Source organism: Amyelois transitella, chromosome 26 (assembly GCF_032362555.1).
Source record: "Amyelois transitella isolate CPQ chromosome 26, ilAmyTran1.1, whole genome shotgun sequence".
NCBI lineage: Eukaryota > Metazoa > Arthropoda > Insecta > Lepidoptera > Pyralidae > Amyelois > Amyelois transitella.
Window position 1 is genome coordinate 1,091,564 of NC_083529.1, and position 20,547 is coordinate 1,112,110.

The following is a 20,547-nucleotide window of genomic DNA, read 5'->3' on the forward strand; positions in this document are numbered from 1 at the left end:
TCATGGCAAGGGCATGATGAGAAATGAACTCTCCCTGTTTGGCCTGGGTCTTTGATGTTTATCTATGTAAATATTTTTTCCGGAGGAGTAGGCAGAGTCTACATCCTTCCACTTGCCACAATCTCTGCATACTTCCTTTGCTTCGTCCAAATTCATAACTCTCTTCATACAGGCTCAGCGGTTTCGGGTACTCTTGACCTGACCCTTTGCCAGGACATCCTTAATTTGATCAAGATATGTTCATCTAGGGCAAGGCCATCCCACTCCGATCTTTCTCTCCACTCTCCTTGAATATCTGATTAGTCAACCTGCTTTCATTCATCCTCTCCACATGACCAAACCATCTTAACATACCCTTTTTTATTCCTGTTACTACATCTTCTTTCACATCACAACATTCCCTTATCACGCTGTTAATAGCAAACTTTAAAGCTTATGTTAAAGTTATGAGGGAAGTTAAAAAACAAACACAAAAAAACAGTAACTTGAATAATATTTTTATTTATGTACTACTCGAGAATGAGGAATGTTCTTATTTACATAGCTTTTGCGTAACTCCAATAGTTATATAATTATTTCATTTATTGAACTTTTATACATTCATACTAATCTAACTGTCCACGCAACTAATAATACTGAACATAGTCGTTGCGTTTGACATGCCTGTCTGTCATAAAAATATATTAAGCGCAAGAAACTTAAAACTTATTAACCACTAGAGCTGTTTTGAACCTCGAAAATATATCTCCATTTAAGAACCATACGTAAAGAGAAAGATAACATATTTATTAACAGCTAAATTCAAATTTTTCCACATCAAATATTTGGTAGCTTGAAATCCAAATATTTGGTAACACATTTATGTATAGTTCAGTGGAATTAGTTTTAACAATCTTGAACCTCAGCCTATTTCGCCAAATTATTGCAGTTTCAATATACCAATGGAATCTTAACAATAAATAACATTATATAATATAAATAAAGGACACAATCCTACAACCTGCATCAATAAAACACACACGAAAGGGGAATAAAATTGATTTTAAACGTCAAAAAAAAAAAAGTTTGTAAATAAAATTAAAAAGTTTGCAATAGAAAAATATGATTCTTTTTTTTTATACATGGGGTTTTTAAAGGTTTATTATACACTTTGTGTTATAGTTCCGGAGATATGTGAACGAAATTAATTGTACAATCAAGTTGCGACTAACTGGCGGCCGGACGCCTTCGAGGCGTTAGGGCGGCGACTGGTAACAACACCTGCGGACAACATTCAAATATACGATTAAAAATTTCACTACAATTTTTTGTGTGAATTTCAAAACTTTGGTAAAATTTTCAGACAAATATAGTTATTTTTTTGGTTATTGCCGTGTGGTACCCTGCACTAATAAAAAAAAGGAATAGGTAGGACCACTCTATCTCGTTCCCATGGATGTCGTAAAAGGCGACTAAGGGATTATTGGCTTATAAACTCGAAATTCTTATTTCAGGCGATGGGCTAGCAACCTGTCACTATTTGAATCTCAATTCTAACATTAAGCCAAACAGCTGAACGTGACCTATCAGTATTTTCAAGACTGTTGGCACAGTTTACCCCGCAAGGGAAATACACGTGATTATAGTATGTTTGCATGTGTATTTAGTGTATGTATATATGAGTCAGCTTACCTAATAAACATTGGTATGGCTGTGAAGTTAGTTGTTAGACTTTTCTATCATGTCAATGTTGATCTTGTAGAACACGTACGGATAGTATTCAGATGAGCTGAAACCTAGGCCGGCCAACTCGGCATTCTGGAAGTAAATATTAAAAAAAATAAATAAAAAAAATGATAGTAAGTAGTGAAGAAAAAAAGAAACAGTCTATGCTGCCCAGGCGGTTCCCTATCTGTGTTAAAAGCCAATCAAGGGATATATACATTCATACTAACGAACGTAAGAAGAATGAAATAAAATCCTAAAATGAGACTTAATTTCTTCTTCTTCCGCTACATTGCTGTTTTTATACAAGCCCATTGGTATTGAGTTTTTTAAAGAATTTTTCAGTAAGATTACAATGTTACTCGCATACGAGTATATTAATAATTGGACCCTGGGCTCCTGTAAGAAAAAATATTATGAGAAGGTATCTTGGAACCTAGAAACCAATTTGATGATAAATTACTCATTTGACTTTCAGTTTCTGATTTGCCTTCATAGCATAGCACGCGCGATGCCATGCAACCTGTGGCAGCTCCTGAGCTGAAGGGGTTTAGTAATGATAATCGTGACAGTGACGACAATGGTGACAGTGACGATAACGGTGACAGTGACGATAACGGTGACAGTGACGATAACGGTGACAGTGACGATAACGCTGCCAGTGACGATAACGCTGCCAGTGACGATAACGCTGCCAGTGACGATAACGCTGCCAGTGACGATAACGGTGACAGTGACGACAATAATGACAGTGACGATAACGCTGCTAGTGACGAAAACGCTGACAGTGACGATAACGCTGCCAGTGACGATAACGGTGACAGTGACGACAATAATGACAGTGACGATAACGCTGCCAGTGACGATAACGCTGCCAGTGACGATAACGGTGACAGTGACGACAATAATGACAGTGACGATAACGCTGCCAGTGACGAAAACGCTGCCAGTGACGATAACGGTGACAGTGACGACAATAATGACAGTGACGATAACGCTGCCAGTGACGATAACGCTGCCAGTGACGATAACGCTGCCAGTGACGATAACGCTGCCAGTGACGATAACGGTGACAGTGACGATAACGCTGACAGTGACGATAACGCTGACAGTGACGATAACGCTGACAGTGACGATAACGCTGACAGTGACGATAACGCTGACAGTGACGACAATAATGACAGTGACGATAACTGTGTCAGTGACGATAACGCTGACAGTGACGATAACACTGCCAGTGACGATAACGGTGACAGTGACGATAACGGTGACAGTGACGATAATGGTGACAGTGACAATAACGGTGACAGTGACGATAACGGTGACAGTGACGACAATAATGACAGTGACGACAATAATGACAGTGACGACAATAATGACAGTGACGGTGACAGTGACAGCGGCGCATACTGACGTCGGCGGGCGTGGCGGCGGCGTGCGCGGAGTGGTCGAGGTGCGCGTAGAGCGCGTGCAGCGTGTCGCGCAGCTTCTTCGTGCTCTTGCGCGCCGGCACCATCACCACGGCCAGGAAGTTCACCGGGAGACCGTATCTGTGGGCATTGTGACAGTAAAATAAATATGTTTTTCCACGGGGAGGGCCCGTATCTGTGTCAATTGTTCACATAAATAATAAATATTTTTATAATTCATTCTTCATAATAATAAATAAGTTTAGAGATGATAAATTCATCATCAATCAAATATAAACTTAAAACAGTCCCGCACGATACGGGATTAAAAATGGGTGAAATTTTATGGCGTATCCTTATAATCTAAAATACATTTGCACGGGCGAAGCCGCGGGCAAAAGCTAGTATAGATGTGAATTTGAAAAAAGATAGTTAGTTAGGTATATATTTACCTCAGCACCGATTCGACGAAAACCCTTAGCGCCTTCACGTGTATCCAAGCGCAGAAACATTCGGAGAAGTTCACCTTAAGCCATCTTACCAGAGGACCCTGGAGATGACAAACAGACATAATTTACATTCCCAAATTTATCTATACATACATACCTACATGAATACAATCACGTCTATATCCCTTCCGGGGTAGACAGAGCCAACAGTCTTGAAAATTCTGATAGGTCACGTTTAGCTGTTTGGCTTACTGATTGAATTGAGATTCAAATAGTGACAGGTTGCTAGCCCATCGCCTAAAAGAATCCATAGTTTATAAGCTTTTCCCTACGTCGCCTTTTACGACATCCATGTTAAAGAAATGGAGTGGTTCTATTCTTTTTTTTTTGAACGTGTGCCCGGAACCACACGGCACATATACAATTGGTATGCAAATTTGTTAAGTATAATTAAAAACCCCATTATTAAGTAACTTTTTTACATTTTTTTTTACATATTGGCTCTTTGGAATAATGAGTGGGGCGTTTTGAAACTTATGTCATAAAATCACGCCTTTTTCCCTGAGGGGTGGGCAGAGGAATTCCCGCGAGAACGGGAATTATGGTGATTTTTGCGTTCTACGCGGGAGAAGCCGCGGGTGTCCTCAGGTCATTTAAAAAGGTAAATACAATGAAATAAACTCACAAACTGCTTCTTCTTGTCGGTAACAAGTTTGGTGATCTCATTCTTGCCGGCGGTCAAGTCCGCCTCGTTGTAGGAGAAGTCGCGGACAACGAATTTCCGTTCGCGCGCGTGAAGCTTGAATTCGTCCACCACCTATAAAAAAGAACAAAGAAAAAAAAAATCATCAGAAAGTCGACATTTTAATTTTTTTATGTCCCTTTTTTTTATTTTCAGTATTTTTATTTTAATTTTTATGAAGTAAATTTAATTATTTTTTTCTATTTGAAATTTTTTGTTTTTTTTTCTTATGTATTCTAATATACATACATAAAATCACTCCATTTTCCCGGAGGGGTAGGCAGAGACTACGTCTTTCCACTTGCCACGATCTCTGCATATTTCCTTCGCTTCATCCACATTCATAACTCGTTTCGGGTACTCTTGACCTGACCCTTTACTAGGACGTCCTTAATTTGATCAAGATACGTTCGTCTAGGTATTCTAATATATACAAAGTTATCTATAAATCGAGCGAGCGAAGCGAGCGAGGAGCTATCATTTAATAGAATTTTTAAGATCGTAAGGCATTAACCCTGGTTAAGTTTTTTTTTTGAGATAGGTATACACAATTTTTGAAAAAAGAATAATAAAGTGTCATCGAGGACTTAGTCCGCGACGAACGACTAGTTCATCATAAAATCATCTAATCTAATCAAAATCATACCTTCTTGAATAGAGTAACGCTGAACAAGCCGTAATCGGCGTCTTGGTGTATGAGTTGCGAGGAGCGAGGCACTATCATATCCGTTATCTTCTCGTAGTTGGCGTTCCAGTCGTTGAATGACGACCTGAATCACAACGTATTATTTATATTTTAAAATTAATTACATGTACACAATATGTTACAATTTAGAATAGGCCTACTCCATCTCTTTCCCATGAATGTTGTGAAAGGTGAGGTAGAGGCTAATAAACTTAGGATTCTTCTTTTAGACGATGGGCTAGCAACCTGTCACTGTTTGAATCTCAATTCTATCAATAAGCCAAACAGCTGAACGTGGCCTTTCAGTTTTTTCATGACTGCTAGCTCTGACTACACCGTGGGGGATATAGACGTGATATTATGTCTTAAAAAAAAAATGGATTTGTATTAAAAAAATGGATTCTGTGTCAGTTTTGAGGACGTTAGCCTAAGGGGGTAAGGTGTTTAGGTAGTTCATAGATTATATATAGCTTTTGACAAATATTAAAAGATACATTAGATATAACTTAATTTAATGAAATTAAAAATGACGTGAAAAAAAAATCAAAAAATATTTTACATCAGAAAAAAGGTTATTTTTTCAAAATAAAATAATATTCGATTGAGAAAAAAGATCATTTTTTTCAGAATAAAATAAAATTTGATTTAAACATGTTGTATGACTGACTTGGGCACGATGACCAGCAGCGTGGTCAGGTATTCGCTGTCCAGAATGAAGTGCTCCTTCTTCACGAGGTCGGCCAGGTTGCGGGTCAGGAGGCTGCCGCTGGAATTGAGAGAGAGAGAGACATCATCGTAATAATATGACTGTAAAATAAACTAATTTTCACTGCTCAAGGAAATTTTTACAGAATATTTGATGATGACGATGACGATGAAATTTCCATAAATATAATTAAGCAAAAGGCAGAAAAAAAAACTTGTACTTGTTTTATTGCAAATTTTACGTATTGTGCTTAAAGATCCATTTTTGAATTTTTATGTCTAGAAATGATGGATTTTAATAGGACTATTTTTGTTGATATTGCTCTCATTATGTCTATTACTATTTTATATTTATTGTCAGTAAATCTAATATAAAATTGGTCGGGGAGGTCCGTCACACTACTTTCCCAAAAAAAAAATGAAGTTTTATAACTACTTTCCCGAAAAAATGAAGTTTTATAAAAAGAACTGTTTTATATAAAAAAGCCTAAATTACGTCCGCTTTTATGTAGAAAGGTTAAAAAAAAATGATCACACAAAAATATACATATATATTTTATTTTTAATAATCTTAACTTACGTCTGTTTCTTCTCCAAGTTTTGCAGGTTGCCCTTGAGAGCATTGTAGGCCGCGGATTTCACCTTCAAATCAGCGTCAATTTGTCCCAGCTGAAATAAAAAAATTAGAAAAAGTTAACAAAATAAACAAAGAACACAAAAAAAAACCTGTTTAGAACAAAACAAACACAATTTTTCATATATTTATATATATATATATATAAATTTATATATATATATAAATATATGAAAAATATATATATATATGGACTGTACGATCTCACCTGTTTACTGATAATGTCCGCGATGTTACGCAGACTCTGCTTAATGGGATACTTGGCCATGTCCCATTGGAAACGGGTTATGTACGTGGGCAGGTCACCTGGAACGCGCACAATCTAAATTAGTATACAACGAAAACAATGTTCGTCGAAGTCTACTTATTAGACAGTTGACAGCGTATTTTGTTAATTAAAAATAAAAAAAAGTATATGGAATTTCTGGCAAAGATGAGAAGTAAAAAAAAGAGCAAGTATGATAAAATTATTAAATAAAAAATATATATTTTATTTATAAATGATTTAACAAAAACTTTTATTGTTTTGGTGGATTTTAAATACATATACAAACTAAATAAAAAAAAGAAATACCGTAAAATTTGAAACTGTTTTTATAATTCTTTTATGTATAATAATTTATCAAAGTTATATTGTGATTCGTCATTATTATCATTATATAAAATAAAAGCTGTCACCTGTCTAATAATGCGCAAATTATACAAAAAGACAAACGCCACTGTGACCTACAGTCGCTATTAAATTATCTCATACTTTTTTTTAACAAAGTGAATTAACTAGTGACAACATTATTTGGGATTATCCTTAAAAATTGAGATTTAGTCATAGTTATTATTTATTTCTAAATAATGCTGTCTTCAAGGGAGAGACTTTACACATCCCAATGACACAAAACATCGTATTGCTTTAAATGTCAAAAATATTACAACAATAAAAAAAACGCCTTACTTATATTAAAAATAACAATATAAATTCGTTTAATAATATTAATACACATATAAAAAGTGCTGAAAAAAAATCATTAAAAAAAAATAGGCGGTTCAATATTTTAATGGAAAAAAAGAACTAGCGATATTAAAAAAAAAACGCTTTTAAATTCAAACATCGAACAATCAAATACAAAGACGGATTCAAACTTCACTACAAGCTGTCAAACATATTAAGTTGCCAGATGTTTCTTTTAAATATTTTTATAAAAAAAAATATTATTATTATTTTTCTCATGCCGCAGTTATGGAAATTTTGACATGAGTGGGTGCGAAAACCTCCTTGCTCAGTGATTTCTCAATCTGTCAACTTTTAATAACATTAAACATGCTGTACATACAATAAGAATATTATTATAAATCATGCAATGACATGCGAGATACTTTCACCAATTCATATCACTATACTATTCTACACGCTAAAATGCAAAGCTTAATCAGGCAAACAGTTCGACAAACTAAATATATTAGAATTTGCAGATTGTAAAATTCACTATAAAGTATAATGTGTTATACATATTGAAATTATACCTTAAGGGGCCGCTCTTATAAGTAGCATTACATAAAAGTGTGTACTTAAAATTAAAAAGTTTGATTGAGTGAAACTTTCGAGCTTTTTCTGTTTACAGCTTATAAATTTTTTGTAAATAGAATTTTAAAAAATCAAGAATAAACTTTTCAAATAACAGAAAATATTTTTTTTACATGGTGATTATGTTTAGAGTCAAAAATAAAAAAAATAACAAAAACGAAAATCTTAAAATAAAATCCAAAGTCATGTCAAGGACGAATGATGACATAATGCGATCTCTGAATATCCGATAAAAAGAGAGATAAAAAATATTCTCCTAGTTATCTTTTCTTGAGTTATGTAAATACCGAAAATATCATGACGCATAATTTGCAACAACTTTTAAATTCATCATATTTGTTACAAATTGTGTAAAAAAAAAGTTATAACGATAACGCTGTAGTAGCATGATGTTTTCTCACTGATACATGTACTATAACTACAAAAAACAAATACAGATTACATTCCAAAGTGGCAATCCAAATAATAATTTGCATAGATTCATAAATCGAGGAAATCTATTACTGGTCGTAACTTTTACTGTAATGGATTTGAGTGTGTCATTTCCATTATATGTCAAGCATACTGTTTACTGCGGACAACAAGGTTATAACCGTCATTGCTTCAATAAAGCTTTATTTATAGCTTTAACAATAACAATTGCCGACCTAGGTAGTTTCCGCAGTGTAATGTTGAAACACAGTAACTCAAATATTGAATTTTTAATAAACACACATGAAATAATAAAAAAATATACATATATAAAAAATAAACGACAACATCGACGTAGTTATAACAAAAAAGCATTATTATTTAAAAAAAAAACTTAAGACGCTATAGATATTTGTGTATCAAGCTGCTACAAAGACAGATTTTTTTTCTTTTTTTAAGTCATTGTCCTTGTGTAAACTATATTATATTGTAGAGCACTTTAAATCCAGAAGCGTAACTTGCATACAGTGTGGTGCAAGACGCACATTTTGTGGTTTTTTAATTTAAACATTTATAAAGGCATTAGCGTCACCCTAAACTTTTGAACATTCAAATTTAGAATTTCAAATAAGAAAATTCAGGATGGCGCTCCCAGAATTTCGTCTACGGTCAGCGCCATCTGCTGTGAATTGACAATATAAAAATATAATATCTGTAAAGATGGAATAGAAATCATAATTAAATAAATATTTATAGATAACGCAATCACTGCCTTACATGACAAGCCTAATTTGTTATAATAATTTTAAGGGCAGGCAGCGCTGTTCGTAAAAGAAAACAAATGACAAGCCTACAATAGGAATTAGATCAATCGTACCAGGTTAGATTTGAACAATATTGGGGCTGTTGAAATTTTAATAACAAAATGGAGATGTAAGAAGTCTGCGGCTAAATACAATTTCGCTAAATAAAATAGCTCTTATAATGATTAGTAATTCATTTTAAAGTGAAGGGTGCAACCAAGAATACGAAAAAATTTGAGATTTAAATTTTCAAAGCGCTGCAGTAATTCGAAGAGAAATTAATAAAACTTATTTATTTATATACACAAAAACATACAGGAGCATTAACCCAAAAAATGTAGTACACAGGTGCTACTTATTTCAATAGAAATCTCTTCCAGTAGACCCGTAATACTTACTCCATAAATTTCGTGAAATATTAAATTAAATTTTGTATTACTAATAAGATAAGAACATCTGCAATAATTAATAGTGTATTGAACTTATTCCAGGAGTATGCACTTCCGCAAGGCCGGTGTTATCAAAAGTACACCCCTTCATATAGTACATTCCCATCCCTTGATATAGTACATTGAACTGTTCAAACTACGATTCGAAGACTTCTAACATCAAAGCCTCAAAACCGTTCAAATTAGGGATTGCGGGTTAGGTCGGAAGCCTAAACCTTGCGACAGGACGTGGTGGTGTCTTTCCTCCTCCTCCTCTTCGTCCCATCTCGGGGAGCTGCGCCCGCTAGACGCCTGCGAGGGTTGCGAGGCATCGCAATCTGAATGCTCCCGATGTTCGCACGGCCAGCAGCCGTGGTGTTCAGAAAATGCCGAGTCGCACACAGGAGAAGTCGGGGTAGGAGGCGGCTCGCCTCCCCCCGGATCCGCGTAAGACTCGATGCCTAAATTCCGCAGATTTTTACCGTAAAAGTTGTTTCAAATTCACGATTTATGTCTGCTATGTGCGAACTCTAATTTCGCATTAAAAATTTTAGCTACAAGTGATTCGTATAAAGTTTTACGACTGCTGTAAATCTATGAATAATACGCCCTTGTTTTCATTACGCATATATTTTTTGATATCGCGTTTTACTGATCATAAACGCCTCACGTATAAATAAAAACGAAATAATAATAGGACATTAGTACAGGAAAGGAGCAAAATATAAAAATAAAAAAGATATAATTTCATACGAAATAAATTAAATTATACTAATAATAATAAAAAAAAGCGAAAAGCATAGATCAATTTTAAAGCTTGATATGGCTAAGCTATGAATGTCTCGTGAGGCAGTGATTGCGAATTTTTATGGCATGAAGACATGTCAAATTGTTAAAATATTATAAAGACATCATGTGCTAATCTTACAGCATTTCTAACGATTAAACCAAATTGTGAACTTACAGCATATCCCCGGCACTACGTACAATTCAGATACCACTCAAGATAAAAAAAGGAATTTGCATACACTTAAATTGTTTGCATAATACCTTTGTTCAGCCATAAATCAGTACATTGTTTAGCACTATATACCTAACTAGCTGTGCCCGCGACTCCGTCCGCGTGGTAGTTATTTAGGGCATCATTGAAGTGTGATGTTATATAGCCTAACGCCTTCCACGATAAATGGTCTATTCAACACAAAAAGAATTTTTCAATTTGAACCAGTAATTCCTGAGATTAGCGCGTTCAAACAAACAAACAAACCCTTCAGCTTTATAATATTAGTATAGATTTATGATTGAGCTGTAAGTGAGTGTCCGTTCTGTACGTTAGAACCAATAATGTGCTTAAAGACTAATACACTATTTAATAATTATGGTACACAATAAAACACAAAATAATATTTAACGTCCACTTCAAGTTCCCAAAGAGACTTACAAGTTTCCCCGACCCCACATGAAACAGTTATCCTCACTACAAATATCTTACAGAAAAAAAAGAAAAAACGACAACTTATAAGTTTAGACAGCATCCCAGTACGTCCCACTACATCCACATTGCCGATTTTATACAGTGCAAAAGTGCTATGAAAAAATCCATGTAAATATAGTTCATTCTCCTAATGAATTTGCCTTAATTTTCTCATCGTTCTAAGAAAATAGCCTCAAAAGCTCTTGTTTAGTTGGTGCTTCCGTCATTATAACATTATGCATCGAAGGATATTATTTAAATTAACAAGAGCTATGATTGTAATTGATTGTAGCATCTTTATTTTTTATTCGCCATCTAATGGTAGGAGTATTATGCTGTTTATTAAATCAAAAATGCATTTCACATTTTTTACACACTGTTAATTTTTTTAGTCTCTTTATAAGAATCATAAATAAACGTTTAATTCTTAAGAAACGCATTTATTTATAATTCCTAAGGCTAAATTCAAATCAGTTAAAAATCATATAAAAATATGAATTAGCTAGTATTTTAAATGTTTTTAATTAAATTTATTATCATATTAAAATAACTACTCTTAAACAGATAACTTTACATATATTTTATATAACGTCAATATGAATAAATGATAATAATGGTAATATTTTTTAATTTGATAAAAACCACCTCTGAAAAATACAGATCTCAATTTTTTAACATTATAATAATATATAGCTATTTAAAAAAAATAACATATATATTTTTATACAAATACACAATAAATAAAAAAAAATTGTAAAAATACCTGTTACCATAATTAAACTGTACAATAAAATTCATAAAAATTAAAATTCATTATGAAAACTGGCATTATATACATTATATATAAAATAAAATAAAAAACATATAGTTATAGCAATATTCAAAAAATGTACCGCGTTTATAAGCGACAAAGAAGCTTGCCACAATATATTACGTTTCCGAAGCCATACACTACAAATATTACTCACTGCCGCACACTTTTTTCCATTTTTCAGACACTGAAATGCAATCCCAAACATACTAACAGTATCTAAATGTACAACTTATTACTAAAACACGACTATCAGCGATACCTATTGTTAAAATAATAAGAGTTTAATATCACAACATAAATACGTAAGCGATGACTTTCATTGTGTGTAACGAATATAAAAATGAAAACAAATATATATTTAAGTAAAAAAAAACAGGCACAGATTATTTTTTTTTATGTTATTCTTTATTTTATTTTTTATCGCTTTTGTAATAAACCAGTTCAGAACAAAAGGTTTATTTAAATTAATTTATTCATCAACATCAATTTTAAACTATCAATAATGCAACATAATAGTTACAATTCATTCCGAAACAAAAAAATTACATTTCACACAAGATGATGCATTAGGTGCTGGGATTCCATAGTCTGATTGGGAATCTTTTATTTATAAAAACGAAACAACACTGTCCACTCAACATTCTTAGCTTGTAAAAATATTTTGAGACTTTACCAATGAATCTTTTCATTTTTAAATTAAAAAATCCCCAATTTAAAAAAAAAAATCCTTTTCCCTAAAGTTTTTTTTTCTTTACAAAATTAAAAAGATTCATTGATGTGACATGTGGTATGTACAAATTAGTGCTTGATAGTGTTTCAGAGGAAAATGGGTCATGTAAATGTGTTGAAATGTATAATAAATCATATAAACATTCTTGGATACGGTGCAATTGTACAAAATTGCAAATAAATAGAAAATATACAAAAGAGGAAATTATAAAAAATAAACCTGGCTTATTTTACCAATTGCAAGCCAGTGTGTACTTACATGCAAAATATAATGTTAAACAATATAATAAAATACACAAGAGGAAGGAAAAAAAAAGATAAAAATATAAAGATAAATAATTTAATAAACCACCGATTGAGCGATTCATGCGTATTTTTCGCACTACTCTGTGCTTTTAGTGATGTCTCTTTTCTACAATAGTCCATACTTATCTATTTTCAAAATTAGTTTTTTTTTCATGCTAACAGTATTATGACCCCCAATGCACTATTTTGCCGTCTCTATAAAGACGCACCTATCGAACATGCCAAAATATTTTTTAATCTATACCTTTTTTCTCATGCAAAAAAGTTTTATTTAATCAAGTATTTTTTTATGATTTCTGATAACTATTACAACTTCTCTTATTGAATTCCAAAAATATTTATAAAAATCGATTAATTGGCACCAAACACTATTAAAAGTACACATGCCTGCAGTATTTAAAAAAAAATAGAACTTTCAAAAATGTTTAGCGCCATTTTTAAGAAATTACAAAAAATAGTTATAAATTAATTAAAAATGTACTTACTGTTATTAGCAGTGAGGTTTTCATGTAGCTTATCACGCTGATCTTCAAGTACCTGAGAATAAAATATAAACATAAATAAAATAACAACAAAAGAACACTAAAATCCCGTAATACAGCATCAAACAACCGCCTCTCATAATGAGAATTAAACCTATTCTTGCAAAAGCGTACGAAAATATTATTCATTTCGTGTGTAAATTCATTATGTAAGTGAGTTAATAGGTTACCGGCACGCGAAAAAGCGCCACTAAAACGGAGTGTCCTAAATATAATTTGACGGCTTAACGGCTGTGTAAAACAACATATACCTACACATATAGTCGTCGTTGTCTATATCCCTTGGGGGATAGACAGAGCCAACAGTCTTGAAAAGACTGAAAGTCCATATATATAATTATATATGTAATATATATATAAATATATATAATTATTTATTCAAATTTATCAAATTAAATTTTTATAATATTTATATATCTATAAAAATTTCTATATTTCTTTTTTATTTACAATAAATATATTTCTTAAGTAAACTGCGGACAATGAAATTAATTGAAATTGATATCAGAGACTTTAATTAATGTACCCACAAAGTGAAAAAGACCAGTTTATTCCACTTTTGGCACCTGGGTGGGACTCATTAAGGTTTGGTGTAGTTATCAGATTCTTGCCTATGAATGAAAGGTCCCGGGTTCGAGCCCCGGTGAGGTCATAATGAAAAAAGAAATTTTTTTTTAATTGACCTGAATCTTGGATGTTTAGTTTATATTTTTAAGTATATACTATAAAAAATAGTATGGTTGACTTATTATAACATAACACAAGTCTCATCTCGACCTCGTGAAGCCAACTCAATCAGCATAATTTCTCCCATATATATTTATATTTTTAATTTTCAAAATGTAAGCATTTACTCAAAAAATATATGTGAAACATGAAGTCCACCCTAATGACCTAATTTTATTATATTTATTATATTATTAAATAATTGAGCTTCTAAACTTTCATACCACACACACACTAAACATTATTAACTTATCTTCCCATTCACTAACAATACTTACTTGTTGTGTTTGTAAATTTATTTTTTTATTTAATCAGAAAAGTACTAATAATAAATATACCTAATTAAATAATTTAAACTAATATTAATTATTTTATAATAATAAAAAAAAACTATTCTAAATTACAAGCCAAAAACATTATTGAGGAAAATATGAAAAAAACTTAAAATAAAGAGAAATTCAGTACAAGGGCGCTACTTATTTCTAGAGAAACACTTGTTAACCTTCTCCTTTTGTATAACTATCCATCAACCAATTTCATAACTTCATGTCTCTTCAAACCATGACATCGGCAGAAAAACCGAAAGTCCAGTGGAAGCCATAATATACCCGTAAAAAAGAAAGAAAAAAAAAAACTTCTTAGCTACTGACATGCGCCTACCCGCAACGATTTAAAAGGAAGGATATTTTTATCCTCTAAATATGGGAAGATGTTCTCACTGGAGAACACACTTGCACCAAATTACTGCACCACATCTGCATCATCGCTGATTGCAGACAAAACAATACAAGGTGAAAAAAATTAATAATGACTCACCTCACCGAGGTACTGGGCCACCTTTCTGGTGACACTCTCCACGTAGCCATCTAGTTTACCAAGATCATCGGATAAACCCACCAACTGATCCAAAGTCCCCACCTGGAAATAAAAAATATATAAATTTTAGTCATAAAACACAACAGACATACATACACATTTGCGGCCTCTATGGCGCAGCGGTCTATTGTCACCAGAGGTCCCGGGTTCAAATCCCAGTCAGGGCGTGATGAGAAACGAACTTTTTCTGATTGGCCTGGGTCTTGGATGTTTTTCTATATAAGTATTTATTTTAAAATATAGTATTGTTGAGTTAGTATCTCGTAACACAAGTGATGAAATCAATAAATGTATCTTTTTGTCCACATTTCTATTCTGATTATATGTTTGGATTATTGTGAAGTTGATGTAATTGAAGAAAATGCTGCAGTGGTTACGGCTTCTTCTGCAATGGCAGAAAACTTAGTTATAAGTAATTTATTTGACATCAACTAATGAAATGTCCCATCATTATGAGATTGAGTCATGTTGCTTATCCATCACTGAAAAGAAGAATCCCAAATTTCTAGGCTATCCGTTCATTCGCTTTTACAATCTGCATGGTAAGAGAAGCAGAAAGCAAACACTGTTTTTTTTTCTTACCAGATCAGCACGGAGGCATACAAAAACAAATAGTTATACTAATTTTAGAGTCAATTCCATCATTAAGTCAGGCAGGTGTGGTATCCGGGTGGTCAAGGTTTGACCTGTTATTAATGTAAGTACAATAAGTTTAAAAAAAAAGTAACTTAATCACTGCTTATAAACTCCAAGTGAACGAGGTCATCTCTGAACTTATACAAAAGCCATTTACAAACAGAATTACATATTTTTTGATGGCATTGAAAGCTGAATTTGAAACATGTTAAAATAAAATTTATAGGTAACAATTAAAAACAAATCTTTATACACTCTTTTTAAAATGGAATTTCGTATCTAACTAAAAATAAACAAATGAATGGTACCTTAAGGTCAGGGATAGGGAATTTATAGTTGACGCTTAGGTTTCCCGGCTTGGTGGCCTCATTCAGAGTGTCCCACGTCTGCTGGCAGGTCTTGTCGCCAGGGGCGCTGATCAGCCAGTATTCCGACATTATCCGCACTGAAAATATCAAAACAAATTTAAAATAAGATCAAAATTTTTGCATCATATCAAAATCAAATGCCAATTTTTTTAATAAATAAGGAATAATTCCCACCAAATACTTCACGGCTACATTTCTATTGAACAATTAACGTTGAAACTTGATAGAATAATCGATTTTTCTGATGAGAAAATTACCGTATACTGCACTAACGCAAGTCGGAAGCAATATGATATGTTTGCTAACGATTCTAGGGAGCTAGGGTGGTGCAGTGAATCAATATCGGACGCGAGCAGTCGGCGCCCTCTTGGCGGTCAGACATCCTGGCGCCTGACTTCTAATATCCCAAGGAATCCACCCCAAACCCACCCTACCCAGTCCATCACTTTAACTTTTGACACTTGCAAGTCCCGCGTAATAACTTCTAGGCACAATTACACAGGCCCCATACACAAACTTTAAACATAAGACTCACCTTTATCTTAAATATTAATGCTGTTTGATAATAATTACAAGAAACAGCAAATAATTTGGCGAAATCACAAGACAATTCGGGTCTAGCCCTTCAGCGCCATGAAAATTCACGTGATGCGGTGCTGCCACCTACAACAAATGGTTTTGGACAGCTGATTTACGTCAGTTGTCTATGAATAGCAATTTCTGAAAAGAAATGAATGCAATAAAACTTGAAATTTTGCTTATATTTAGGAGTTATTTGGGCAAGCATGCTACTTCTGTGGTTGATCACTTCACTGAATCTTCTTTTTCAATATAGTTTAATAATATAAAATCTTTTGACAGCTGATTAAGTTTTCTGTGAGCTATTTAAAAATAATTAAGAAATCTCTATGGTGGATTGTACATTTCTTTACCAATAATCAACAATTTTACCCTTCATGATTAATTTGCATGTTCATATGCAAAATATGTTTTGAATAATTAAATATTCAAAAATAAATTAGAAAAATATAGAAGAACAATCAAAAATAAATCAACCTTTTAAAATACATGAGAAAATGTGGAAAACTGGGAAAACCTTATACGTGTTAAAAATATATTTTTGCCTAAAACTTATCGTGATATCCATCCGGTCATAAGTCAAATAACCAAAATATCACTGTCATTGTCATTCATGTCAATCCGTGAATTTTATAAAAAAAATAGGTTACGAAACAAAACAAAATGCGAATATTTACTTTTTTATCGAAAAAAGTCGGAGATCTTACTGTAAAGTACTCTAATCTCCCCGAATCGTACATTAAACGTAGTTATGAACAGGTATAAATTTTATAAATCTCCGTGACACTATTCTAATTGGACATAACCTATACTCAATTTTATTTACGTTTTTAGGTATATTGGAAGAATCCTGTGGGGTATCCTCAGTATCCAAAGGCTCAAATAGCCCGCAAGAAGTTTCGTTTTACAACAAACAGGCCTTGGTCTGGTCAGTTCAGGCAGCAAAATGATATAAACACATACAGAAAAAAGGTGTTCATAGAACCCGTGGGGGAGTGGTCGTTCTTCAAGTAAATATTAATTTAATTATATTTGACCCTAAATATTGTGACAAACATATATGTTTATGTACGTCTATTATTGGTTTTGTGGGTGGAGTATGCCCATGATCCGTTCCATCATGGCTCCTATCTCGGGTCTGCTGGAAGAGATTTCTTTTGAAATAAGCAGAACCTTTGTAATTTTGTTTCTTGTGTTTATTAGTTTCAATGTTTTCTGTGTACATAAATTAGTAAATAAATAAATATATAAAATCACACCTTTTTCCCAGAGGCGTAGACAGTTACATCCATATTAATAACTCTCTTAATTTAAGCTTGTAGGTTTAAAAATATGTGTAAAAAAATTATTGAATGCAGCATTTTATGCAAAAACTTATGGAATAAATAAAAATGTATGTTTATTTCATTTCAGAGGAGACCGTGTTGAGGTGATGGTCGGCAAAGACAAGGGCAAGCAGGGCATCGTGTCTCAAGTCATACAGGAACGGAACTGGGTGTTTGTCGAGGGTCTCAACACGCACATTAGAAGAGTAAGTCTAGTTTTCTGATGCCGTGTGGTTCCCGGCACCAATTGAAAGAAGAATAGGACCACTCCATCTCTTTCCTATAGATGTCATAAAAGGCGATTAAGGGATAGGCTTATACACTTGTGATTCTTCTTTTAGGCAGATGGGCTAGCAACCTGTTGTTACTATTTGGATCTCAATTCTATCTTTAGCCAAATGTGGCCTATCAGTCTTTTCAAGACTGTTATGCATTCATTATGTTTGTAGTTAATATTATTTTAGTTCAGTACTTTTTGATTTTTTTATTAGAAATTTTTAATGATAAGTAATATAATAACTACTCATTTTACCATATTTCAGGTTGGCAAAGACAAAGACTTCCCTGGCGTGATACTCCAGTCCGAAGCACCGCTGCTGGTCACAACGGGAGTCAAACTCGTAGACCCCGAGACATTGAAGGCCACGGAGTTCGAGTGGAGATATACTGAAGAGGGGGAGAAGGTTTAATAATTTCTCCATTTATGTTTGATTCAGTGTATTTGTTACGTTCAGTAGAGTTTTGCTTGGGACATTAGGTCCCATGGGAATTTATTATATTGGAATTATTGGTGGAAATTATAAATACATTTTTCTAGCAATTTTTAAGGTTATTTCTGCCTACCCCTCTGGGAAAGAGGCGTGAATTTATGTATACATATTTACAAGTGACCCGCCCCGACTTCGCACGGGTAGTATTTATGATAAATTTCAATATTTCGGGTAGCATTAATAATTATTTTTTTAGACAATTTTATAAACAAAAAATAACAAATCTTTTTACAATATGAGTATGGAACATGGTGACATAATAGCTCCCAGGTTCGAATCCCGGCCAGGGCATGATGAGAAATGAAGTTTATCTGATTTTCCTGGGTCTTGGATGTTTATCTATTTAAGTCTTTATTAAAATATATATAAATATATATAAAGTGAAGAAATGCCATGCAATTTCTTGTAGAAATGAAAGAAAATCAGTGGAACTACAACGCAATTAATACATACCACGTTGCATGTCCACTGCTAATAAGTGCAGAGAAATTAATCAGATGGCGCTGTCGAAAGACAATAACTATCTATGGGTAAATGAAGATGAAAAAATATTTTTGCATTATAATTTAACGAATTTTATGATTTATTTATTCCAGGTCCGAGTCTCATTGTCAAGTAGCCGAATCATACCCATACCTAAATCAGCGGAAGAAACCATAGACTATAAAAGCAAAGCCTTATACGTTGAGAATGAGGATAAGGATACAAAAGCTGATGCTGCTACCAGGGTATGTACTCCATCATCATTGGGATTAATAGATTAACTCACATCTTTGTATTCGCAAGGGATATAGACGTGACTAAATGTATGTATGTATGTATCTTTATCTTGTATTTTTTCAGATATCTTTCGAACCACAACTTCGCACTTTCGAAATGGACATAATGGAAGCTATGGGTATCAAGGAAGACAGAGTGCCGGCTAAATCTTATTGGTATTAAATTAATGTGATTAGTGAATAGTTTTGATGTTATAATTGTATAAATATAAAGTATTTAGGAGAATTCTTTCTTTTATTCATAATTTTAAGTGCTGTGTGGTGTGTGTCGGTAATAAAAAAGAATAGGATCACTCCATCTCTTTGCAATGGATGTCGTAAAAGGCGACTAAGGGATAGGCTTATAAACTTGGGATTCTTCTATTAGGCGATGGGCTAGCAACATCTCAGTATTTGAATCTCAATTCTATCATTAAGCCTAACAGCTGAACGTGGCCTGTCAACCTTTAAGACTGCTGGCTCTGTCTACCCCGCAAGGGATATAGACGTGACTATATGTATGTATGTATAGCAAAAAGGAGGTAGGTACATAACCACACGTGGTCATGTTATCGCAAAGATAAACCCTTGTTATTCATATTAATCGTAGGTAAGTACCTATATGATGGATTATTTTGTAAAAGTCCTGTTGCTAAGTCCCAATATTTTTTTATTTATATAATCACGTCTATATAGGTAGAAAAAGCACTCTTGAAAGACTGACAGGCCAAGTTCAGCTGTAAGGCTCAATGATAGAATTGAGATTCAAATAGGTTGCTTGCCCATCGCCTATAAGAAAAATCCCTTATAAAACCTATCTCTTAGTCGCACTTTACGACATCCATGGGAAAGAGATGGAGTGGTCCTATTCTTTTTTTATATCGGTGCCGTTAACCACACGGTCTTAGTTCCGATAACAGTAAACAATCAGTGATAAAACCTGGTTTATGATCATTTAATTCTTGAATATAGTCACTATACTCTTAATTATCTAGATACAATTTGTGTCCACACATACATACTTTATCACGAGGCGTCGGTATTGTCTTTTTTTTAAATAAGCAGCTTTCTGATAAAAAAAAGTAATGTGCCTCA

At 33.3% G+C, this 20,547-nt stretch overlaps 2 protein-coding genes across 2 annotated transcripts; one reads left to right on the forward strand and one right to left on the reverse strand.

Moving 5' to 3' along the window:
• Positions 1 to 476: 476 nt before the first annotated feature.
• LOC106137051 (V-type proton ATPase subunit C) lies at positions 477 to 16,714 on the reverse strand. Its single transcript, XM_013337799.2, has 13 exons — positions 16,556 to 16,714; positions 15,961 to 16,097; positions 14,957 to 15,058; positions 13,358 to 13,409; positions 6,537 to 6,634; positions 6,275 to 6,363; positions 5,657 to 5,755; positions 4,951 to 5,074; positions 4,248 to 4,379; positions 3,566 to 3,663; positions 3,119 to 3,254; positions 1,672 to 1,797; positions 477 to 1,260 (listed from the first exon to the last, which is right to left on the reverse strand). Exons 2-12 carry the CDS (start codon positions 16,087 to 16,089, stop codon positions 1,699 to 1,701), a joined length of 1,158 nt encoding a protein of 385 aa, XP_013193253.1. The 5' UTR covers positions 16,090 to 16,097; positions 16,556 to 16,714; the 3' UTR covers positions 477 to 1,260; positions 1,672 to 1,698.
• Positions 16,715 to 17,196: 482 nt separating this feature from the next.
• LOC106137052 (large ribosomal subunit protein uL24m) lies at positions 17,197 to 19,699 on the forward strand. The gene is made up of 6 exons (XM_013337800.1): positions 17,197 to 17,358; positions 17,434 to 17,609; positions 18,013 to 18,130; positions 18,467 to 18,607; positions 19,291 to 19,422; positions 19,538 to 19,699. The coding sequence occupies exons 1-6, from the start codon at positions 17,263 to 17,265 to the stop codon at positions 19,634 to 19,636; spliced, it is 762 nt and encodes a 253-aa protein (XP_013193254.1). The 5' UTR covers positions 17,197 to 17,262; the 3' UTR covers positions 19,637 to 19,699.
• The last annotated feature ends 848 nt before the right edge of the window (positions 19,700 to 20,547 follow it).